The sequence below is a fragment of the Furipterus horrens genome, unplaced genomic scaffold (assembly GCF_987537825.1).
Source record: "Furipterus horrens unplaced genomic scaffold, mFurHor1.1.pri manual_scaffold_6, whole genome shotgun sequence".
Lineage (NCBI taxonomy): Eukaryota > Metazoa > Chordata > Mammalia > Chiroptera > Furipteridae > Furipterus > Furipterus horrens.
The window spans coordinates 10,200,982-10,225,311 of record NW_028327176.1 but is presented as its reverse complement, the minus strand read 5'-3'; the positions used below and the strand labels follow the sequence as shown (position 1 = coordinate 10,225,311).

At 57.9% G+C, this 24,330-nt stretch overlaps 1 protein-coding gene across 2 annotated transcripts; it reads left to right on the top strand.

Annotated features, from left to right (window-relative positions):
- SDC1 (syndecan 1) lies at positions 1–22,522 on the top strand. 2 transcript variants are annotated; one of them, XM_090280940.1, is made up of 6 exons: positions 1–84; positions 1,030–1,206; positions 19,219–19,300; positions 20,277–20,746; positions 21,389–21,515; positions 21,706–22,522. In XM_090280940.1, exons 1-6 carry the CDS (start codon positions 37–39, stop codon positions 21,873–21,875), a joined length of 1,074 nt encoding a protein of 357 aa, XP_090137066.1. In that variant the 5' UTR covers positions 1–36; the 3' UTR covers positions 21,876–22,522. The 2 variants fall into 2 exon arrangements, with proteins under 2 accessions (XP_090137066.1, XP_090137067.1); XM_090280941.1 differs by lacking the exons at positions 1–84; positions 1,030–1,206 and adding an exon at positions 2,372–2,724.
- Positions 22,523–24,330: the final 1,808 nt, after the last annotated feature.

Sequence of the window (24,330 nt, the reverse complement as noted above, 5' to 3'; positions counted from 1 at the left end):
GGGTGAACATTTAAACATGCCTCGACACTGGTGAAAATGCTTCTGGAAAGTACGTTTCCTGAAGCAGAACGCCTGAGTTCAAGGGTAAGTGCATTTTAAGTTTTGATGGATGGCAACTTGCGCAGAGAATGTCTGTGAGGTTTAGGTGCCTAATGGGTCAAAAGGGCAACCTACACCCAGGGTCCCCCTGACAGCTGCTGGCCTCCTCCTACCTGCTTCCCTCCAGGTGCCACCCCCTGGCCATGTCGTGCCTTTCTCCCAGAATGAAGCCCTTGTATCCATGGGAAGAATGAGAGGAGACACTGGCCGGGCCTTCTTCTTTCCTTCCAGGAAAAGGAAGCAACGTTCAAGGCAGTTAATAATTCACCAGGAACAATACTGGAGATATTTAAAAACCTGTGTTAGGAATACAAATCAGGATGGAGGCTCTGCCTTAGTGCCCCAGATGGGAAGCTGGAGGCTCCCTGCTCAGCCAGACATTAACCTTTAGTAAGATTTACAAAGGTCTAGGAGGTCCCAGGGAAGGGGCGGATAAGTGCAGACAGGGCTGGTCCTGCCAGTGCATAGGAGCTGATGTCACAGTGGCATTCCAAAGGGCTGTAGAGAGCTGAGGGGTGGGACCCCAAGAAAGCTTCTAGAAGGAATCTTGCGGAATTTGGGCTGGGAGAAGCAGGCCAGGGGTCAACTGGGTCCAGGCAAGCCCTGACCTTCTACTTCCCTTCTCTGTATAGTCATCCGTGGGGCCCTGCCTCATCCTAATTTGCCCAGAGAAATACATGTTGATCTGGGGCAAATATGTTGATTGAAAGAAACACTAAACTGGTAATATTTTATAATATAACACTCCATCAAACCCTCCCTGACTCCAGTTTTCTTTATTTTGTGCAGTAGAGAAAGACAAGATTCCAAACTGACCTATTTTCTCTCCATATTGGGTTAAAAAGACCAGAGAGTCAACTTCAGACAGTAGAGCTAGTCCCTGGAGACACATTCATGGCTTTCTGTCAATAGAACTTTTTAACCCAACAGGACACCCTGAGCTCCAGAGGGGCCCTGCCTGCTGCTGCCACGTTGTTGGATGATTCAAGAAATGGAGACAGGCAGGGACTCACCTCAGGCCCCAACGCCCTTGATGAGGATCTAGTCTCCACCATGGACAGAGGAGGAAACAGACTCCAGAAGGCAGAGTTGCCTAAGGTCCAACAGGTATTCAGGAGCAGGGGCAAAAGCAGGGCGGTGTGGCTTGAGAGGGGACCTGGGAGGCTTCTGGGTGGGTGGGGCCCAGGCCAATTGTCCCCATCTGCAAGACCCAGGACCCAGCAATGTTTAATCCATTTAAAGAGAAACACTGGAGACCATCTGAGAGACCAACTGAGGCCAGCCCTCTCCTCTGCTTGGGGAGGGTGGATGGGGAAACCACCATCTTTGGTGTCCAGGTCCGTAGGTCACTTGGCACCCTCTCCTGTCTACCAGGCTGCAGGCAGGCCCAGGCGGTTCTTCCCTCTTCTCTGAAGGCCCCTTGCACTGCGCCCATAGGCGCTCCATAGCCTTCTGCACGGAGGTGCCTGACTGGTGATGGAAAACAGCCAGGCCCAGGGCCACTCAAGGAATCATGAAGGAACAGGAACACCAAGGAGTGCTTCTTAGATCTGCAGGTCAAAGGAGAGATCACCTGAAAACAAAGCTGTTAATTTTTCCTTTTAGCTCCGAGGATGGAGAGGGCATTGTCTTCCATAGAAAGACGCCAAAAATTCTTCTTTTTTTTTTTTTTTTACTACTCTCCTGAGCATGATCAGATGTTTAAAGTAAGGCCCGGAGTTTCCGGCACGCTGTGCTGGCAGAACGCGAGCGCATCGGGGGAACCTGTGCTGGGGGAAGGGCGGGCGTAGGAGCCCTGCTGCAGTCGGAGGACAGGCGGGAGAGGGATCCATTTGAAGGCACCATCACTTCAGGGTGCCGCACAGCCCCCCGAAGTGTTCCAGCCAGGACCTGCAAGGCGATCGCACCTGGAGAACGCCCTGGGTCCACGCCCAGAGGGCGCTGCAGACTGGCGGCCTCAGTCGAGGATCAACTACCTCCCCTCCGGCCCCCCTCCCGGACAGCGCCTCAACGCCCTGGACCCGGGCGGAAGCGGGTGCCCTCGGGTCCCCACTGCCCGGGAGCGGCGGAGCTGGAACACCGGGAACCCCTGCCCGCAGGGCCCACAGCTCAGCAGACCCGTGAGGCTCTACCCGAGCGGTGCGGGAGGGGCGGTGCGGGGGGCGGTGCCCGGGTTCGGGGTGGGGCGAACCAAGAGGCCGGGCTGGGTGGCTCCGTGGGCGGGGTCCTGGGGGGTGGGGACTGGGGCCGGCCCGAGACCCGGCGAGCTGGGGGTGGGGGGCTAGTTTTTGCAACGGCTAAGGGCCTGTGGGTTTATTATAAGGCGGAGCTCGGCGGGAGAGGTGCGGGCGGGAGTCGAGCTGAGTGGGAAGGCATCCAGCAGGAGAGAGCAGACTGCCGCCGGCGGACCGCGCAGACCCATCCCGGGACAGCCGCACGCGGGGCATCGCCCGAGGGAGCCGAGTGCAGCGCACCGGGAGGTGCCGGCCCCGAGCCTCGCGCAGTCCGCGCAGCCCCCACCGCGCAGCCCGCCGCGCCTCCACCGCCGGTCCGGGCAGCATGAGGTGCGCGGCGCTCTGCCTCTGGCTCTGCGCTCTGGCGCTGCGCCTGCAGCCGGTCCTCCCGGTAAGTGCGGCCGGGGCCGGGCCGGGAGGCGGCGGGAAGCTGGGGCTTCCAGACCCGCAGATGCACGTGGAGGGGGAGGGGAACCTTGGATTTACCTTCTTCCCGCGCTATCGCCGCCAGGGTGAACCCCGAAACCTGGGATCCAGCCCCAACAGCCTCCGCCGTCTGTGGGCGCCGAGTGGGTCCCGCCGCTACGGGCTGGGGACTGGGGCGCCTGTGGAACGGAGCCTGCGCTGGGGCGTAGCGTTCAATTATGTAAAACGGCTCCACATGCGCCGGAGCCCGCCAGCCTGCGGCAGCACCCGGAGTGGCCGGCTCGCACCCCGACACCCCGGGCGCCGTGGGCGCCGGGCCCCCCGCCGGTGCCCCGGGAGGAGGCAGTGACCACAGCCACAGCTCCTTTCCCGCAGACCCTAATTCAAACCAGACCCGCCGAGACCGGAGGCAAGTTTGGGCGCAGCGGAGCCCGCGCAGTAGCAGGCGGGCGCGTTTGCCTAGGAGCGGGGGCCCGGGGCTGCTCGGGCGGAGGGGGGGGGGCCCTCGGGCTTCCCGTCGGCTGTCTAAAGGGAGCCGGGCCGAGCTGGCAGCGGGAGGTTTCGGGAAGTTGGCCCCAAAGCGCAAGGGAGCCGCAGGATCCCAACTTCTGGGCTGAAGTTGGGCTGCCCGCGAAAGGGCGCGTGCCCGCCCTGGGGACGGCCGGGTGGGCGCGCGGCTTCCTCACGCGTGGACCCGGAATGGCCCTTCCCCTCCCCCGGCCCGGCTTTGTGCTGGAGCCGCGCGTTGGGAAGGCGGGTTCCTTGGCCCGCCCAGTGGAGCTGGGGGAAAGAGGGACAAACGTGGAGCCCGAAACTGAAGGAGGCTTTTAGGTAGGACTCCAGCATCCACCATGGATGAGGGGTGGGTCCCCTCTAAAGAAGGACCTGTCCGACAAAGAGTATCCCGAGGGTCCCCAGAAAGTGAAGTCCCGCCCTGGCCGCCGGCCGCTAGCCCGCCTTCCCCAATGGGGGCGCTTTGTTCTCGGCCCCTGTAACCCGTTCCTGGGAACCGCCCCGCAGCGCCGGCCCTGACGTGGGCTGGGACCCGGGCCGCCACCAGGTGTCAGCGCTCGCCGCCGGGTGCCCGAGGCTACCCCCCAGTCCTGACACCGGGTGCTGGGGTCCCGAGGTCCTCCCCGCCGTCCGAATTGGCCACCCCCTGGGATGGAGGGGGCTCTTCCCCTTCCGGAAGTGGCCACATCTGGACGGCTCGACTTCCCGGGCTCTGGCCCAGGGAGGCACGTGGGCAGGGAAGGAGCGCCGGCCGGGGGTGGGTCCTTCACTTGCAATGTGGAATCTGGACTAGGCTCTCAGCCATGCCGACCGTCTACAAGCTCTTCCCTCTGGAGTAGGAGCCCCCCGTTACTGAAAGCATTGGGTATTTTACAGGGTTTGGCCCAGGTGAGCTGTTTTCCAGGCAGATTTGTGAAGTGCGCGCCCCCCCCCTCCCCTTCTCAGGTGCCTGTTGTGCTTGGAAGCATTTGGAAGTCCAGGGAAAGGGTCTCTAATGCCTCTGGAACTGCTGATGGGCTGGAGTGTGTGGGATGCCCTATTTGGGGAGCCATGGGGACAGATAAGAGTCTTCGGTGCAGTCCTGACTTTCAGATCTAAGAATTTGACGTCTGTCTTCTCCTTTGCTCTTTGGGGTTGTGGCTTCTGTGGGACTCAACTTGCACCTTCAATCATAATTAATGTCCTGGGGAAGCGCGTGGAGGTGCTTGGCTTCCTTTCCTTGCCCACCTGGCCTTACCTGGCTGCTCCACTCTCTGCAGGCCCAAGAGGGGGCCTCTGCAGGGATGCTGAGGTGGGGTTCTCTGCCTATTTTCAATCAGCCTCTTTTCACCAGAATCCAGAGGGGTGGTGGTTCCTTTTTCTTTTTTTTTTTTTAATTAAAAAAAATTTTAAATCCTCACCTGCGGATATGTTTATTGATTTTTAGAGAGAGAGGAAGGGAGAAAGAAATACCAATTGGTTACCTCCCATACATGCCCAGACCAGGGATTGCCCCCTAAGCCTCTGGTGTACGGGACAACGCTTCAACTACCTGGCCAGGACAAGAGCCATGGTTTCTGACTGTCTTGGGTGAGGCTGGTATGCCTGTGAGTTTGGATCCCAGAACAACCATTCTCAGGCAGATGGGATTTGTGATTCTCTGTGAACCACATTTCTTTCTTTCTTTTTTTAAAGATTTTATTTACTCGTTTCTAGAGAAAAGGGAAGGAAGAGAGAAACAGAGGGAGAGAAACATCAATGTGTGATTGCCTCTCGCTCACCCCCAACTGGGGACCTGGCCTGCAACCCAGGCATGTGCCCCAACTGGGAATTGAACCAGTGACCTTTGGGTTCACAGACTGGCACTAAAACCACTGAGCTACACCAGCCAGGGCAGAACCACATTTCTTAGAGTTCTTCTGTGCTGGGAAGGGACAGATACTGCAGTATGGGGCATTTTTTTCTCACCTGGAAACTTTGACACGTTAGGGAGACATGGCCCAAGAGCCAATTGAATCTCAAGGGGATAAGGCGGTGGTGGTGGTGGGGTGCTCCTTAGAGCTGAGGTGTTGAGAGGGCTTCCTGGTGGGGGTAGTTGAGCCTGAAAGTGCTATGCTTTGAGATAAGGCTCTGGCTGGGAGCTTAGGTATTCATTCTTTCTTTTCTTTTCTTTTCTTTCTTTCTTTCTTTCTTTCTTTCTTTCTCTCTTTCTCTCTTTCTTTTTTTAATAAAGTTTAATTTGTTTTCTCTTTCCCAGCCCTGCCCTCTCCCTCCAGATTTGATTTGAAACTGGAGCTCTAAAGTGCCATAAAATACCTTCACATGTCTCTCCAACGGGAGATGTCCTGGGGTCACACAGATCTGTGTCTGAGGGTTCATTTAGGCCCCAGGGAGAAGCAGGTCAGAACCCCCCCCTGGGGACTGGTGAGGTAGGGTGTGACCCCTGGGCACCTGACTTGGAATGGGCAAGGGAAGGCTGCTCAAAACCATTCCCAAGAGAAAAGAGCAGGTTTGTCTAAAAAGGTCTGTGTGTGTGTGCGTGCGTGTGTGTTTCCTGTGGTCTTTTGTTTTTGCCATGCAAGAAAAATAGCTTGTTCTTCTGGAATAGTTTTTTTTTGCTGCTTCTCTCTCTTCTGTTTCTTGAAAGGCATAAAATTCCTTTTTGCCTTAATTATGGGGGCTAGTAGAGACATTTCCCCACTGCCTGGCTGAGTGGGTGGGGGGCAGGGGAGGTGCTAACTGTTTCTTCTCGGGGCTCAGAGCCTCCCAGAGCTGATGTCACTCCTGGCCTCAGCTCCACAGGGAGGGTGGGGCTGGTTTAAGTCTCTACCTGTGGCTCATGGTGGGTTCCAGTAAAACCTTCTTAACCCAGATTGGTGGGGAAGGGATGGGAAAGGAGAGTGGCCTTGAAAGAATTAGTGAAAAGCTTGACTTGTGGAGAATTTTATAGAGGACTCTTCTCTACTGCTGCAGAATTTGGTATTCTGAAAGCCCTTGGGAATGAGGTGTATGGATTTTTTCAGGGAGCTAAGAATCTGTATTACCCTCAAATGTATCCTTACTTTGGGCAGAGCTCTCTGAAATGCTTGTTTCCCTTTATTAACAGAAGAACACTAACCATAACTGAATCTCTGGATACCAGAGTCCTCGCTGTTGTCAGTGTATTTGGCTACCATATGCCTCCTGGGTTTATTGAGCTCCGAAGAGTACTTTGCCCTTGTACCCGGTGCCCCCCAGGTTGCTACATTTTGAATTCTGCTTTTGTTTTTTCCTCTTCCATCCCTGTCTGGGAGCAGTCAAAGTGTAGTTAGCAGCTTTTCGGTTCAGTCCTAACTGGCACTTTTCTCCATTCTGTTTTGTTTTGTTTTAGATTTTATTTATTTTAGAGAGAAGGGAAGGGAGGGAGAAAGAGAGGGAGAGAGAGATTGATGTGCATGAGAAACACTGGATCGGTTGCTTTTTGCACGCCTCTCACTGGGGACCCGGCCCACAACCCAGGCATGTGACCTGACTGGGAATCAAACTGGCGACCTTTGGGTTTGCAGGCCGCTGCTCCATCCACCAAGCCGCACCAGCCAGGGCTCACTTTTCTCCATTCTAAGAAACGGATCAGATGTGGTAGAAGGAAGATTTCTAAGACAAGAGTTTTCAGCCCCGAGTAAGGGTCCTGCCTGTGATTCCTGCTCCTGATCTGTGATGTGTGGCTCTTGGGCCTTCGTGGACTCCAGCTGAGACCTCTGCAGTGTCTCTGCTGGCTCCCCTGGTGAACAGACATGAATGGCCTCTGGGTAGGAGCTTGAGTTATAAGTGACTTGCCAATGACAGGTATCCTGGACCCAGGGAGGCTAAGTCGCCATAAATTCAGATTGGCCAAGGCCTCGTTCTTCGCTTGGGTCCCGGCTCTGTGCACCCACACCGCTTGGCAGGCCAGAAACAGCTGTAGGTTCGGCAGTGTCCTGGGACTGCGTCTCAACCTGGCCACTAATTCACCACGTAATCTCGGGTGAGTCACTTCACTTCCAAATCTTCATGTCCTGTGTAAAGCGGATAACATACCTGTTCTCCCTGTCCTCATTCTGTCATTTATGTATTCATGTCACAATGAATGCTGGAAAGTGTTTGGTAATGAAAGTGCCAGAGGAAAGTTAGCTGTCGATGTAATTAGAGTCACCCTTAATTGAGTGCCTACCATTGAGTGCTCAGTGCTTTTCCTAACGTATTTAATCTTTTTTCCAAACCTTTACAGTCGATATCATTTGCCCCCCGCTTTGTGGATGAAGCCTGTAGAGCTGAGCCCCCTCCAAGGGGCAGAACCAGGGTGTGTGTGTGTGTGTGTGTGTGTGTGTGTGTACGTGCATGGCATGAATAAATTGATGGGCTGTCAGGTCTTCCCCATGAAGCCCAGCGTAGGGGGCTGGCTGAATCCTGCAAGGCCTCATGGGTATTTGCTGTTCCATCCTGAAAAACCATACATGTGTGTGTTTTGAATGGACGGGTCACTGGGGTGAGCTGAGCTGACCTGAACAGTCCTTTTTAGGCAAACCAAGGATTTAGGCAACATCCTGGGCTTCGGTTAGGTTCATCTGATGGTCACTTAGGGACAGGCTAGAGCTCATCCCAGGAAGGTGAGATCAGGAAGCAGTGGGACCCAGGAGAGCAGGTTGGGGAGCGTGCCCCCGAGGCCCGGTGTGGGGGGCATACAGTTCCCATGTTTGGATGGTACCCTCAGTGTTGCTGGCCCTTGGACATGGGGTTGCGGGGGGCCTCTGCAGAGTTAGCTGATTCTTTTTTAAGCCTGGAAGCCAGGTGCATGGCCCAAGCCGGGTTGCCGGAACCCAGGCCTCCTGGCTCCCAGGCTGGGTTCCCTCTCCTGGCCCCTCCAATTCCAGCTCCCGCAGCGGGAGCAGCCACATGAGGAATTGGGCATTGAATGATTTCTAGTCCCAGAACCCTGGTAGTTTTACAGAGTGAACTACTTCCTTATTTTCTCCTTTTCAACAACTGATTTTGGAGTCTGGGGTTGAAACCCCCCCATCCCCCCAGGGCCTGCTGAAGTGTGTCTAGAGAGAAGGAATGGGATTAAGGGAGTCTGGAAAGAGGGCTTTTGGCGCCAGGATCCTGCACCCTGGAACAGATTCAGCACGGTGTCATTTCCCTTTCAGCTGTTCCAGCAGAGGCCGGGCTTTGGGTGGGAGCATGCATTCTGGAACCTCTCTCTGAGTGGGCTGTGGGTGCCCTGACAGTGCCGGGTGGGGGGCCGGCTTGTATCCCTCCTTTGATGCAGGAGGCTTGTTGGGGCACAAGCTATAGAGCTTGAGGCTACGGAGGCAAGACCTGGCGCTCAGGGTCACTTCGGCAGCTGCCCCTTCCAGCTCTGGATGAACAGGGAAGCCTCGCCATAGTCGCAGGAAGAAGGGGCTGTACCTTTGTGATGCGACTTCTTCTGCCTGTCCTCAGGATACTTGCACTGGTGAGGTGTTGGCCCTAAAAGGTCCACTGCATTCCTAGGCCCGAGGCAGGGGCACCAAATCAGCTCACGTGGGCTTGGTGCTCTGGGGTCTGAGCTGGGGTGGCATGGCATGGCCTAACCTTCCTCTGGAAAGTGTCCTGCTGCCTGTCAGGCTGTGCAGGTTTGGGGACAGAAAGTGTTGAGAGGCAGGCTTACGGGGAAGAAAAGTACCGTAGGCAGTCTTGGGGCCTGGGGCCCTTGGGTTGGGGAGGGGAGGCTGGTGGTAGGAGCCTCTGGACTCAGTTGTCTGCTCAGTCATGCTTCCTGTTGACTCAGGACCTCGGAGGCTTCCAGATGCGTCCCTCCTGCCTCTGAGCCCCTTGAGGGTCTCTTTCTCCTGGCGTTTATGGTTGCGTGGGCTGCCTAATTATACATGGAGGCTGTTCTTCCTCTGGCCTTCAGCCCTGGGAAAAACTCTTCCCAGTGAGTCACCTGGGGGTTGCAGCCCCATGAGAGGCCCTAATGCGTGCGTGCGCTGCGCGCGCGCGTGTACACAGGGTGGGGGTGGGGGTAGCCCGTAGCATGGGTTACGACTATGGCTGCCATTGGGCTTCCCTGCTGGTAGGCCGAGGTTGTAGGAAAACCTGGGCATCACCTGTCTGCAACTCCTTCCTCAGAAAGCAGGAAGCTGTCTTCCTCTTTCCCTCCCTTTCTGGCTGTCTCTTCCCCTTTTTAACTGCAACTGTGCTCTCCTCCATCCCTGGCTTTAGAGGTCTGCAGGAGATACTCCAACTAGGAAGGGCAGCCAGGACACCTAGCCTTCCTAGTCCCAGTTTGGCCCCTGACTGTGCAGCTTGGGCAGGTCATTTGCCCCTCTGTGCCTCAGTTTCCCCACCTTCTCAAGGGGCTTCCCTTCCCTTCTTCAGCTCTGACAGCCATGCGGTTGCAGAGAGACCTTGTTCCGGAAAGGAAGAAGGTGGCCCTGGGAGACCTGGGGTGGGCTCAGTGTCCTCCCCCACTGTTCCTCTGGGGAGCGCTAGCTACCTGAGGGGTCGTTTGTAGGGGTGGAGTGAGGGCAAGCTGCTTGGAGGAGGTGAGCCTAGAGCTCAGTGTGGGAAGCAGAGGTGGATGGAGGCCCCTGGGCAAGGGCAGGCTGGGGGTGGGGGCCAGTTGAAATGCTCTGCACACACCCAGGCCTCGTGGCCACCTGCCCCAGGGCCGCTCATTAGCAGGAGCGGAAGCCATGTCGGGCAGGTTGGGGCAGTGGGGAAGGTGGATGTGTTTATCACTCCGCTCATCAGCTGAGTCATGGTGCCGGCCCACGGGTCCTCCCCTGAGATTTACCCAACCCGCCTTGTCCACGAGCCCACTGAGGTTGGGGGAGCTCTGTGAGGCAGATGAGGGCTTGGAGGCCTGACTTTCAGCCCTGGCCCTCTTCACTGCCGAGTGACTTGGTACGTGGACCTCTTTTGGCCTCACTGCGCCCATCTGTGAAATGGGAGGGATGGGCCTGAGAGGCCACGGGGAGGTCATACCTTTGGCTGTTTGTCAAGTCTCACGCCTGGCACAGGACTGGTGGGAGTCTGGGCTGGCGAGGTCTGCCTCTGCTCCTGCTGCCCCGGGAGAGTTCTGCCCCAAGGATGAGGGTCGTGAGCCCTACCTGGCTGGACCAGATCTAAAAGCCCTGTGCAGATAGGGAGGGGGTCCTTGCCTGGTCCAGGGGTACGTGTAAGAGAAGGTGGCCATTATGGGGACCAGATAGGAGGGTCAGTCTGTGCAACAGAACAGAGGGGCAGCGATGGCCGAAGGTCAGTCATATTTAGCCTGAGAAAATGGGTTCATCTTGAAGTCCCAAAGCAGTTTCAGATCAGGAGCTCAGGCTGTAAGGCAGGGCGTTTTTCTGGCCATGGGAAGTGTTAGGGAAGATGGGAGAAGGGTTCCCTGATGGAGACAGCCAGAGCAGCATAGGCTGCTGGCTCTGCTCTGGGACCACTCTTGGGTGCCACTGATCCCCAGAGGGGTTGAGAACTGCCCCCCCCCCCCCCCCAGTGATGTTGTATTCACCATCTTTCCTACTTGGGGCTACCTGGCACTTGCTGTGGCCCTGTTGGCCCTCACTGGGTGCCATCTGGGGCCTGGCCCAGGGCATGGGGGGTACATGGGGACATGGGAGGGGACTTCTGGAGGGCTGAGGTGAGCCCGTTCACTGCCAGCACCTAGCATGTGCTGGGCACCAGAGGGCATGGGGACTTGGATGGCTGTTTCCACGCCACCTCGATGGCCACAGATGACCGGGACCTTGCCTGACCTGTTTGGACACTTGACTGTATCAATCCATGGCAGGGACACAGGAGCAGCTTTGGCTCTCCTCTCCATTAGCTTCTCAGCATCCCTGCTGCCCGGGGGACTACTTGCGTTCCTGGTGTCCGGTCTCCAGGGAGTGTCCCAGGCGGAAATGCGGTCAGATTTGGGCTTGCAGGGCCCCAGGCTGCGGGGTGTTTGAGGAGCCTCTGATGTCACTCCAGCTTCTCCCAGAGAGAGCCTCTGGGGTGTGGCTCTGCCATCATGATCCCATCTCTGGGATGGATATGGGGAGGTCTGGGCAGCAAGACTGGCTGAGCTGTGGGCCAGGCCAGGGGATTGGGCCCACCCACTGGGGCTGAGCAGGATCTTTAGGCCCTGCCCCCATCTCCCCTTCCCATCCCCCACAGGCACTGTAGCGGGGCCAGGGCTTGGAGGGTGAGCCCAGGTGTGGTGTTCTGGGACAGGCCTGGTTGTTATAAAGTTCTGGGAAGGCTCCAGCCAGGAAGCTAGCCCTGAGGTCTCTATGGTGAGTCTGAAGTACTGGCCAAGGCATCCTGGGCTCTGAGAATTAATTGTGCAAGGAACAGAGAGCCTCCAAACTCATGCCCTCGCCCCTCTGCCCCCTGTGGAACAGGAGTATTCTGATCGGCCCCCATCTAGAGTCTGCGTACCTTTAGGGTATGCACTGGGGTCCTGAAGCCTTGGGGCTGGGCAGGCAGGATGGGACCCAGAACTGGCTGGCTGGCCTGCCATGGTTAGTGCCACCTGGGGCTGGAGCAGAGCGAGGTGCTGTGTGGGGGGCTGGGGAGAGCACAGGGCGTGGAGTCTGGCCCACCCAGATCATTACCAGACTCCATCATGAGGCATGGTTCCTCATCTGCCTCTAAGCCTCAGTTTCCTCATCTGTAAACTGGGGTTTTCCATGTCTTGCCTCAGAGGGCTTTTGAAAAGATCCAGTGAAACCATGTGTGTGGCAGGATTTGGAGCCTCTTCCTTCCTGGGCTCAGAGGAGCAAGTCTGGGGAAGCTTTGGGGCTTACTCTGCTTGGAGAGGCCCTGGGGAGAGCCCCGATGACCAGGACGGGGTGCAGTCTGACCTGGCCTGGGCCTGTAGTCACTTGTGTCAATAGCAGGCTGGTCTTAACCCCAGCGCGCTGACGTAACAGGGTCTGCAAACGTGGCTTTTGCCCCTTCTCAGAAACATGAGCCTCCCCTGGCAGGCAGACTTTGCTCGCCTCCGCCTGACCTCTGCCAGCGGCTGGCTCCTGACCAAAGGAGGTGAGGGCTGGGCTGGCAGGCTGTGGGAGCCGGGGGCACAGGACAGTGGCTGTGTCTAGAACAGTGGATGAAGGGTTGCCCATCCAAAGGGCCCTCCTTTCATATGTACTCTAGAAAATTCTGTCTTCTGTCACTCAAGCCAGAAAGTACTAGCTCCACTCTGCCGTGGGACCCCCTTAAGGACACTGCCCTTCCCGGGTCTGTCTGGGCTTCCAACAGCCTCAGTGTGCTGACTGGTCTGAACTATACTTTTATTCCAGAGGTGGGTCCCCACACTAGCCCTCTGTCCTGCGTGTGGGAGAGGAAAAGCCATGGACCTCTGTGCCTCAAAGCAAGAGCAAAGGGAGTTCATTGAGCCTTTTTTTGTGTGTGCATGTGGAGTTGGCCGGCAGTGACATTCCAAGGCAGGTGGAAAAATGTGTTCTTGGCATCTTGCAGCGTCCCTTTCGCAATCCCTTCCCCTGTACCCCTCACTTAGCCGTCCCAGATGCATTTTTATTTTAAAGGGGATACTCTGCAACTGCAGGGACACTTGACAGCGGAGCCGGGCCATCAAGGCCGCCTCTTCCTCCGCGCGCACACGCACGCGGCTGAGCCCTGACTGGCTGCAGGTGTGTGAGAAGCTCCAAGCTTCTGCCTCCCGGGAAACGGAAGACACTTGAGCCAGAGCAGGGGGAGGATGTCTCTACAAGCCCGTGTGCCAGAGGTGACAGCCCCCCTGAGCCTGGCGGAGTCGAGGGATTAATCAGCCCGAGAGCAGTCCCAGGGGCCCTCATGGGGGACTGTCTGGGGGATTCTGCCCTGAGCTTCCAGCCTCAGCTGTCTTGTTGGGACAGCCAGGGCTGGGGAGAGACAAGGCTCTGGAGGCCGTGGTGATCTCTCAGATCCTGTGTGCGGGTTGCCAGTTAGCATCCCCAGGGTCAGCTTGGTTTGGGACATCGCCAGCACTCTGTCTAGGCCGTGATCCCCTTCGGGAAGCTGAGAGCACTATGATCAGATGCCCCTCCCCACCGCAGGTGGGAGTCTGCTGTAGCTGCTGCATCTGGCTGCCCCTCAAGAGTGGGCCTCGATTCCCCTGCCACAGACTTGGAACTGGGATCCCCGTGGGTGATCCGAGGCAGTCGTCTCTGAGGTCACCCAGTAAGTTGGGGACAGAGTCCAGGCTATAACCAGGTTTTCCAGGGACCTGGTCTGGTCACTTGCCCCCGCCTCTCCTTGCCCAGCTCCCAGAGCAGCGTGGGGCAGGACTGGGCTGGGCTGGGCGGCCTTGCTCAACACTGAGCGGAATCTTTTCCAACCCGACCCAGGTTCTGGCAGGTGGGGAAAAGCAGAGGAACTGGTCTTCCAGCTCCTGGCCCTACCCCCAGCCCTCAGCTGGGCCCACTCTGGGACAAGTTCCTGCACGTGGGCTGCACAGCGCCCGTTCTGTGGAGGGCTGGATCGGGGTGTGGATGGCAGCTTTGACCCGGTTTGGGCATCAGGGTTGGCATTGGCTGCCAGGATCTCCTCTCAACACATACCTGGCCTCTTGGGGTTCCCCAAGTGTGCCACCTGGGGCAGGGACAAGGGCTCTGCAACCTTGACTTTGGGTTTCCTGTCTGTAAAGCCTGGCATTCGGTGCCATGAGAAATATAAGTACAGATGCTGCTCTGCACTCCCGCCGTGCCCTGGCATCCCCCAGAGCACTGATGTCTGTTTCCAGGTGGCAGTCTGGGGACTGCGGAGGCGGGGTCATGGGTGTGCACGGGGCTAGGAGTCCGGTGCCCAGGAGGCTCCAGGGAAAGTGCTGATGGAGGTGTTGGGGCCTTTTTGGTGCCCTTACGGAAGCACATTCTCAGGGTGAAAGTGGAAGCCTACCTGCCAGGTCCCTAGGCCCCTCCCGCCCTGGGCCAGTCCCATCACCCCCCTCTGCAGGTCCCAGCTTGACTTGGTTCTCTATGAAGAGACACTGAACTGATAAATCACTGTGCCTGTCAAGCCGGAAATGCTGGTGCTGCCCCGAGGCACAGTGGGGCCCTCCCTCCTGGGAGTGTCGGCAGGGGATAGATTTCAGGGTCTGGAGGCCAAAGCTGGACATCTGTGCCTCCTCTGTGGCCTAAGCTTGCCACCCTGGCAGCTCTCAAGTTAGGAAAGAAGGCCTGAGAGAGGAAGTGATTGCTTGATCCACTACTACTTGGACATCCTGGGTGTCTTCCTGGGCCCTGGGCTGTGAGCCTGTCTCTCCCACCTACCCCAGCATGACCGTCTGCCACCAACTTATCACGCACACCACTCTGGCCCCCCTGATAAGGAATTGTGGGTCTGCTCCCAAATCCTAGCCAAGCCCATCAGAGCCCCAGGGGAGTTTAGGTTTCTCCATCCAAGGTAGGAAAGGGGACGAGAGAGAGAGAGAGAGAGAGAGAGAGAGAGAGAGAGAGAGAGAGAGGCAGAGAGGCAGAGAGTTGCCCAGGTCACCCAGCAAGGAATCATAGAGCTGGACCCTGGGACAGCCACCTGGTGACATTCCTGGCTCTGGCCCTTTCCCAGAGACCCTTGCGTTTCTCCTAGCCCTGCCCTGGCTCCACCTGCTCCCCCTGCTGCCCCAATAGTTCCTATTGTTTGTAGGCTGGTTACTGCTTCAGACCAGGGGGCCGGAGGACAGCTGCCTGGAACACCTGAGGGGGCAGGGGCAGGGGGAGGAGGAGAAGGAAGAAGACTGCATGGTGGTGGTGTTCAGCCCCGGCCCAGCAGGATGGAGGCCCAAATGAGCATCAGGAGAGATGCTTCTGACATTTGTAGCCTGCTTCTTGAACTGCTGAGAAGTTTAGGAGGTCCCCCAGCTTCACGGTGAGGACGGTTATGGCTGACAGATACCTAAACCTCGGTCATGCCATGGAACCCCAATGCTGTCCAAGTTAGCAACTTGGGCTGAGTGGGGTCCTATCCTCAGCCTACCTGGGGGTTTCAGGGCCTGGCCCTAGTGTCCCCTGTAGGGTGGCTTCTGTGCCCCTACCACCGTAGCTCCCCTTTCTGGAAGCCTCCTGGAGTGGGGCACCTGGCTGAGGGTCCTGGGAGTCCACTAGGGCCAGGAGCAGACCACCTCTTACCTGCTTTTCTTTCTCCCCAAAGCCCCTGGATGGTAGTAGTCCCCCAAGTTTTGAACGTGAAGACCAGCAGGTGTTGGCTGAGAAATAACACAATCCTATGAACTCGGTGATGCTTTTTAGAGGATCTGTGTCTAATCCATCACTCAAGTCAAGCAGCATGTGACACGGTAGTGACTCAGGGTGTGGCTGAAGTTGATACAGTGGCGGGAAGGGGCAAGTAGGAGGAGTGGTCAGTCCAGAGTTAGAAGCTCCTTCTAACTCTTGGTGTCCTGCCTTGTGACCCTACCAAGGAGCTCTTATGGCCAAGGTGTTTTGGAGGGAAACAGCCCCAGGTCCCCTCAGCAGCCAGGGCAAGGGCTCTGCTCATGTGAGGTTCCCCAGGACGGTGGCCCTCTTTGTGGCCTCTTGACACTTCTCTGCAAGCCTCTCCAGCTGAAGACTCAGCTCCTGGTGACCTTGACCCTGTGCTTGTCCGTGCCATCCCCTCTCCACCTCTGGAATGTGGGCTGGCACTTTGTCCCCTCTTCCTGGGGCAGAGGTCAGGAATTCTTACTCAGTGACGCTCTATGGAGCCTGTAGTGTTGAGAAGCTTTAGACGAGTTTCTTTTAAAACAGAAGGGGCAGCCAGGGAAGGTGGTCCTTTGGGGCTGGGGAGAGGGAGAGGGGCGGGCGAGGAGAGCAGGTGCCCCCTGGAAGACTGCGGACACTTACTGCCGCTGCCCACAGGCCTTGGGCAAGTCCCCGACCCTGTTTGTCCCACTTAGTTCCTTGGCTGTGGGAGGTGCTAATCTCAGCCCTGCGTGTCTCCCCTGCAGGAACAAAACAGGGAGCAGGTGGAAAGTTTCCAGTGTCAGAGGCGGCCTCCCTCCTTTCAAACTCTTCCCTGTTCCCCTGGAGGCCTGACGCAGGCCCTTTGCACGCGGCCCTGGCCGTGGCCTGGAGGGCAGGGTGGCTGAGACAGAAGGGGGACTGGCACTCCCTGTGTCCTCCAGCCTCCGTGTGTCTGCCCCACGGCCCCAACCCCCCACCGGAGCCAAACCTGGCCTGGTCCTTTTGGGATGGTGGGCCTCCAAGGGCCTGAGCTGAGGATGGGAAGTAGCGGACAGGTCCTTGCTTTGAGCAAACTGAACATGTGGGGAGTTTAGACCTTAACTTACCATGAGAGTTCAGATCTGTCGTATGAAAAGCTGATTTTCCTGGGATTTGGAGAGGTGAAAGGGTCCCATTCAAGACATGGGCTGGCTTGCCTTTCCTGTCCCTGGTGGGTTCCAAGCCGGGCCAGCCTATCCCAGAGCAGCCCCAAGTCATGGCCAGTGGTCTCTTGGAAGGGCCAGGGTCGGAGGCGGTGCTGAGCAGAGCCCCACGTGAGGTCTTGAGCCAGCTGGCCACAGGTTCTTAGCACAGCAGGACTGCTCAGAGAAACCGGAAGTGTCACCCCGAAGGCGAGTCAGCTGGCCTTGCAATCCAAGTTCAAACTCAGCAGTTTCTGCTGACTTCCTCCCCAGGGACGGGTGAGGTCATCACGGAGGCACGAGGCGCAGGTGCCTGAGGGTTAGGAGGTCACTGTAGCGCACCCCCTCAGTGGAGACCCAGCCCTGGCGGCAGAAGCTGCCCTGAGGCCTGGGAGCTGGTTTCAGTGGAGAAAGTGTTTGCTTAAGAGCTTGCTGTGTAAACGAGATCCACCAGGGATAAGCTGAGCAGAGCTGAGGAAACATTGTTTTCAGGGATGGGGCAGATCCAAAATGTTAATCTAGTCATGAGAGAGGCCCCGCTCTTGGGAAATGGCTAACCTGTTGGGGCTTCTCTATGTAGGTGAGAGGATGGGCCTCCCTGGGACTTGCCTGGGTCGCGGTGGTGCCTCCAAGTGCACGGGGTTCCCTCATCTGTGAAACAGGGCCCGGCCCGTTGGCTCCGGGGTCTGCGGGAAGATCCTGTGGTCTTTACAGTGTAGCGGGGGCTGCTGCTGTGCTCGGAATGCCTGCTCCGGGTCCAGCTTTCTCTCCGAGGGAGGGGGTCAGGCTGGTGGGGTCGGGGCTCACCCCCAGGGCCTCCCGGGGGACAGGGAGGGTGAGCAGAGGCGCAGGGCTGGGAGTAGTCGGCTCTGGCCCTGGGTGGGAGTGTGCTGGGGTGGGTGCCCACTCTGCGCCTGCCTTGTCGTCCTTGTTACTGAAGGGGCAGGCTTGGGGCCGCTGGGGCTCTGGGAAGGCAGGGCAGGTATCTGAAGCATCACTGGGGGACAACAGATAGAGATCGGATGTGGCCTGGGGTGCCGGTGGAGGTCAGGGACGATGGTCATTGTAGGTGGGCCAGGACAGCTCGGGCTGACCCTTCTGGGGCCAAAACCCTTTTCTTGGGAGCGGTTGGGGAGGAACCATTTGGGTTGTGCACTTCTAAAGAAGCTCGGTGGTATTTCTAGCCTTGCTCTTTCTACTTTCTACATGTGTCTGAAGCTTCCCCGGATGGGAAGCCCCCACCTGGTCCAGCTCTGCCCCAGGCAGCCTGAGGGGGCCACCTGAGTTGTCTGTCCCTCCCTGCACTGCTCCAATCAGCAGTGGTGGCCTGTGGCCTGAGGAGCCCAGCCTCGGGTGGGGCCTGCCTTCCGACAAGTCTGCACAGATCCTCCTGTGAACTGGCTCCCTCCTGCCCCCTCTGCTCCTGAAACTCGACCCACCTCTATCTCACCTCTTCCCAGACAGGCCCCAGAGTCCCGGTCCCCATGCTGAGTGGCTCTTGCTCCCGGAGTTCGGCAGCCACCATTTTTACTGGGGTGCTCCCCGTGGGCTAGGCTCTGTTAAGTTTTCATGCGCAAAGGCCTTGTTGAAAGTTTGCATCAACCCTGGAACGTAGCTAGGGTTATCACCCCGTTTTACAGACAGGGAGACTGAGACCAGAAGAGGGTTAGTAATGTCTCCAGGGCCACTCAGTTGGTAAGTGGCAGAGGTCAGGAGTTCTCTAAAGCCTGTCGGGCCCCTGACATTGGGGTCCTCTCTGAATGGGTTGTATTATACCAGGTTGTTTGGGTCAAGGATATTCTAGCTACCTGTCCTGCCACCCGTGTCCTGGAGCCCGTGTTTCTGCACACTCTCACCCAGCTGTGTGTATGTAGGGTGTCCCGCCTCCTTCCAGCCCACGGCCCAGCCCTGCCCATGCGGCCCCCACCGCAGGAAGGCTGCCACCTCCAGCCGCTGGCACGGGCAGGCGGCATTCCGGGGGCTGCCGTTTGTGTGCAGGGCCCGTCTGTCGGCCCCTCCTTGGTGCAGGGTCCCTTCTGGGCCAGCCTAGTCTGTTCCCAAGTGGGCCTCGACCCTGTCCTTCCTGCGAATGAGGCAACAGGTCAGCGGTGGCAAGGAGCGTTGTGGCCAGACCTGCCTCAGCACCCACGACTCATCCCGGGCCCATCCCTGTTCTCCCCACGCAAGGCCCTTGGTGTCCACGCCCTGGGGCCCCGCGTGCCTGGAGGCTGCCCTTTGGGAGACAGGGCGTTGTGGCTCTTGAAAGCCCTGACCTTAGACCTCGCAGCTCCCTAGCCAGTGGGTCGATGGGGTCCCATGGGCAACATACCTGTAGGCCTGGGACTCTTCCAGCAGACAGAGCTTCCTGGGGCGAGGGCCCTGTCGCCGTCATGTGCTTCTGCACCGCCAGCACCTGACACAAGGCAGTGCTGTCATAGCACGAGAGGGTGTGTGGGGACCAAAGGGCTGCCCAGAGCTGAGGGTCCGGCACCACCCACAAGGGCTTCTCTCCTATGCTGGGGGAGGGGTAGGGGGTTACTCAGCTGTGTGGGACGGGGACCCTGGAATAGCAGCCCCCTGGCAGACCTCCCCTCATACCCTTTTCTGATCCTTTTCCAGCAAGTCGCGGCTACAAATGTGCCACCCGAAGATCAGGATGGCTCTGGGGACGACTCTGACAGCTTCTCTGGCTCGGGTGCAGGTGAGCTGGCATGAGGGCTTCACCCTGACATGGCAGCAGGCCGTGGGCCGGGACCGTGGTCAGGCACCCCCCTGGCTGGGCCCAAAGGGCGAGGCTGGGGAAAAGGAAGGCGACTGAGTTGCAAGGAGAAAATGTGTGGGTGAGGAGTGGCTGTTGTGGGTCCCAGGAGGCCCCGGAGGCCACCTGCTGCAGACAGGCCTGAGCTCCTGCTCTCCCCTGCACTCACTGGGCAACCTTTGGAAGCTTGTTTGACTTCTCCAAGCCTCTATTTCCTCATCTGTAAAATGGGAATAATATCTTGGCTTCATAAGTTTGTTGGGAACTAGCTATGGGGCAGCACAGAGCCTGAGGGGCTGTGTATCTTTATAAATGGTCTCTTATCGTCCCCATTTCCCAGTTCTTTTGGGGAAATGAAGTCCCTGAGCTAGAGGTGATCAGGGAGGCCTCCCAGAGGAGGTGCTTTTGAGCTGGACCTCAGAAGGCTGAAGCCATCCATGGGGAAAGTGGCTGAGGTGGGGGCCCAGGAGCTGGGCGCTAGGACATAGGTCTCTGTTCTGTAGGAGCCTGGGCCTGCTGGGGAGAGAACCGGCATAACAGGGAGGGGGCCAGAGAGGCTTGTGCACTGGGGATAAGGTGTTCGGGCCCCTGAGGGTGCCCCCAGCCAGGCAGCAGGCTTCAGCCGTTACAGGAAAGGTTTCTTCCCAGACGTGCTTAGTGTCTTGGCTGCAGAGACCAGGCTGTCCTGAGGCACCAACAGCAGGGAAAGGCAGTCTTCCTTGTTCATTTTCCAAAGTCAGGTTTGGCTCCAGCTGGCTCTGTCCTGGGGGACAGAGCCTCTCACGGGAGGAGTTTGCTCTGTGAGCCTGGGAACGGGCGCCACGGGTCCTCACCCAGCCGTCCCCACAGCCCGAGCTGGGCTGGGCTGGATGCTCTGAGGTCTCCTGCACCCCAACAGGCTCTGCTTCCGGCCCTGCAGGTGCTCTGCAAGACATCTTGTCACCGCGGACTCCCTCCACCTGGAAGGACATGGGGCTCCTGACAGGCATGCCCTCGGCTCCGGAGCCCACTGGCATCGATACCGTCAGTGCCTCCACCTCCGTCCCGCCAGCTGTTGAGGGGGACGAGGAGCGAGGTGCAGTGTTCCTGGCCAACGTGGAGCCTGGCTTTACCTCCCGGGAGAAGGCCACCCAGCCACCCAGTGAGACCACGCCTCATCCAACCACCCACCAGGCGTCAACAAGAGCCACCACTGTCCGGGCACCTGTCACCTCCCTTTCCCACAGAGACATGCAGCCTGACCACCCTAAGATATCAGCTCCCGAAGGAGCTGGTCAGCTCAGCCCTCACACTCCCAGCGTGGAGGACAGGGGTCCTTCTGCCACCGAGAGAGCTGCTGAGGATGGGACGGTCACCCAGTTCCCAACAGGGGAAGGCTCTGGCGAGCCGGTAAGTGTCTGCTCACTGTAGTCCTCTGCGTTTCCTGGGACGACGGGTGACCAGTGGGCTTGGTGGCACCTGTTGACTGGTTGAGCACAGTGCCTCAGGGCAGAGGACAGTGGTAGGTGACTGGCACAACCAACACCCTGTGTCCTGTGAGTATGTCCTGTTCCCCACCTTGTAGTCGGGGTCATGAGGCCCCACCTTCCTTTGCCCCAGGGCTGAACCCAGGGTGGGACAGACGAAAGCAAGGAGACCAGAGCAAGTGAGCCTTCGGGATCACCAGGAAGAGGGCTTCCCAAACTTTGGCAAGCCTCCTGCTGCAAATGTAACCGTTTTACCAAGTTTTATGTTTACCTTATAGGAGCATGGTGGTCTTACACTTGACACTAAAGTGAGCCTATTTATTTCCATATAAAAATGCGTGCTTCAGATCACTTGATATACCTCTGCTGTAGTCCAGCGATGGCCCAGCATGATGTGGGGAGAGAGGCCCAGCTTTGGGGTTCAGAGGTCTAAGTTTAGGGTGGGTCTGAGCTGGTGGCAGCTCTGATCCAGGAAGCCTGATCTGCTTCTGGGTCTCGAAATGGACCCAGATGCTGCTGCCGGCTGTGGCCCACACCACCCTGATCCTGTCCCGGCCTCCTGTAGGACTTCACCTTTGACGTATCTGGGGAAAGCACAGCTGGGTCCCCTGTGGAACCTGACCAGCGGAATGGGCCCCCACCGGATCCTGGGGCCTCCCAGGGCCTCCTGGACAGGAAGGAAGTGCTGGGAGGTGAGTTTTCTCTCACGTGGGTGGGGTGGGGGGGCAAACTGCCGCCCTCGATGTGGAGGGCTGTCTTTAGCCCCAGTGTGGGGCTGCCCACAGCCAAGACCCCTCTGGGGGCTGGCTGTCCAGTGGGGGAGGGGCTGCTGCTCAGCCCCAGGTGCAGCCAAGCTGAGCCAGCCTTTGTCTGCCCCCCCAGGGGTCATTGCCGGAGGCCTGGTGGGGCTCATCTTTGCCGTGTGCCTGGTGGGCTTCATGCTGTACCGAATGAAGAAGAAGGACGAGGGCAGCTACTCCTTGGAGGAGCCCAAACAAGCCAACGGCGGGGCCTACCAGAAACCCAGCAAGCAGGAAGAGTTCTACGCCTGACGGGAGGGGCCATCCTCCCCCTCCCCCTGCCACTTGCTAGGCCCCCACTCGCCTCTTCCGTGAAGAATTGCAGGCCCCATGTCCCCTGACTCTGTGCCACCTCCCCGATGCTCCCAGCCCCTCCACCCCACTCCCCACAGAGTCCTGGGGCGTGCTGGGGGCTCGCCTCTGCTTCTTTGACTTCTTCCTGGAGACTGGGGCGCAGGGGCTTCCTGCAGCTGACCTCTCCACCACAGCCAGCACCGGGCATCTCACCATTCTGACTCAGTTTCTCCAACCTGGGACAACTCTGGAAAGAGGACCCCGCTGCCTCGGACCTGGATGGCCCGCTGGTGCTGGAAGATGCGGGGGCTGAGGGCTGACACGTGGTACCACTTCCTGGTAGAGATCAACAGTCTTGGGGGCGTTGATGGCTGAGTGGCGGGGAGAGGAGTTCAGGGCTCCGTCCGAGTTCACTTGGTGTTGTGGGGAGGCCTAATTTAGATATCAACTCGTTTTTGCACATGTTTCCTCTAGTTTCTTTGTTCATAGCCCAGTAGATGTTATTACTTTTGAGGTAAGTTAAGTTGATTTGGTTAAGTCCCCATCTTTCTTCCCTAATTTACAGTCAGGATGCAGCATCAGGGTTAAGAAGACTTTTTTTTTTTAAACTAGAAAAACCAAATCTGGAAGCCAATATAGTTTATGTGTTGTCTCTTGAGTTTGTCACTCACGTGTGCAACAGGGTATGGAGTGTCTGGGTGGCCCCGTTGGTGGGCTGATCTCGGCTGCCATGGGCAGTCACTTCTTTTGAGCAGTTTCCGTGTCCTTGAACTTGGGGCCGGGGCAGTGGCCTGGGCCGTGGCCTGGGCTGCTACGATGTTTAGGAGCTCACGTGAGAATTGAATCGTGGAATCTCGGGTTGGGGACAGAGATGACTGTGGGGTGAGAGGTGGCAGTGGGCCCAGAGACTCCCACGGGCCAAGCTCTTTCTTTGGCACCATCTTAGGAGACACTTTCTCCTGGAAGGTGACAGGAAGGGTCCCAGGCACACCTGGCACTGAGCCTCTCTACAAAGGCCCAAGTTCACGTTTGATTAGCTCCTGTGGCCCTGCCCTGGGCTGGAATCTGGAATGTTCCAAAGAGTGATAGTCTTTTGCTTTTGGCAAAAGTCTACTTAATCCAATGGGTTTTCCCCTGTACAGTAGCTTCTCCAAATGTAATAAGCTTTAATATAAAGTAGTCACGTGCACTCTGCTGCCTTCGCTTCTCTCTGCTGCCCGAGTGGATGTGACCAGGCTTTTCTGTCAACACGACGGTACTGGGAAACTCAGAGTTCTGTGTTCTCATCTTGCCTGCGGGGAGGGATTCTGGAGCCAGAGGTTTTCTGGTTGGTTTGTTTTTTTGTCTCTACTAATGTTCTTCTGGAGGTTCGGTAGGTTCAGCCAAGGTTATCTAAGTCCTGATGTAAATTTCTGTGTTGCCAAGCTCAAAGCACAGTCTCCTAACTGGCTGCCGAAGCTGTGGTGCCCCAGCACAGCCTGACCTGAGGCCGCTGGCCCCACGGAGGCCTGGAGCCAAGGCCTGCCTGCCTCTCAGACGCCGCGAACAGGCCTCCGCTCATGCCTTTGTTAGGAGCAGAGGCCCCAGCCCGGGGGCTTCTGGGAACTCCTGTACTTGCTTATTTAATTTGACAACGTTCCAGCTTTTCTGTTGACCGCTCTGAGAGGGGGGACTTCTGTGACTCAGACGCACCGCCAAACGAAGGGAACCTGTGCCCCGTGTTCAATGCTGGGACTTCTGCCCGGAATGTATGACTGGACGTGACTCGGGGGTGGGGAAGGGGTCTGTGACCGTGCTCATCTCTGCTGGTCCCTGGGACAGTGCCGAGCCTGTGGCTGGGCCCATTTGTGTAACTAATAAACGGTACTTGTCATTCCGGGCTGCAGTGGTGGTTGAGTGTCTTCTTGGCCCAGCGATGTCCTTCCCTGCCACCTTCCGTAGGGGGTGTCGCCTGGCTCTGGGGTGATCTAAGCCCTGGTCCCTCTGCTGTAAGGGAGGCTGTGGCCACCTCTGCCCTCCTGCCCCGCCCTGTGTCAGCCCTCCCCATCTTCCCTCCTGCGGTGCTCTGCCTTATTCCATCCTTCTAGGTCATTCCCTTCTTCAAGGACACAAGGCTCCCTCCTGACTCAAGTGTGCTGTGTGCTCCTTGTGGGACTCCTAAAAACTCACTAGGAAACTGAAGTGCCAACAAAGGTCAACAAAAGCTGCCTGCACATTAGGGAAAAACTGCAGTGGGGACTGGGGGTGGGGGCGTTGAAAGAACTCAGCACACTGCAGGAGCCCCAGTGTTCTCAGGACACCTGGCGGCCCTCCCCTGACCCAGTCTCGGGCAGGCTGTAGACACCCCCACTCAGCTTCTCAGCTGTCCCTTCAGGGCAGGTCTCCCTACCTGGGGCCTTTGGCATCTGACCCA

Excerpts from the sequence above, each read along its gene's own strand:
- SDC1 (XM_090280940.1), top strand. The coding sequence starts at position 37 with ATGCTTCTGGAAAGTACGTTTCCTGAAGCAGAACGCCTGAGTTCAAGG. Across the intron at positions 1,207-19,218 it reads AGTTGCCTAAGGTCCAACAG|CAAGTCGCGGCTACAAATGT; the intron begins GTATTCAGGAGC and ends ATCCTTTTCCAG. Across the intron at positions 20,747-21,388 it reads GGGAAGGCTCTGGCGAGCCG|GACTTCACCTTTGACGTATC; the intron begins GTAAGTGTCTGC and ends GGCCTCCTGTAG.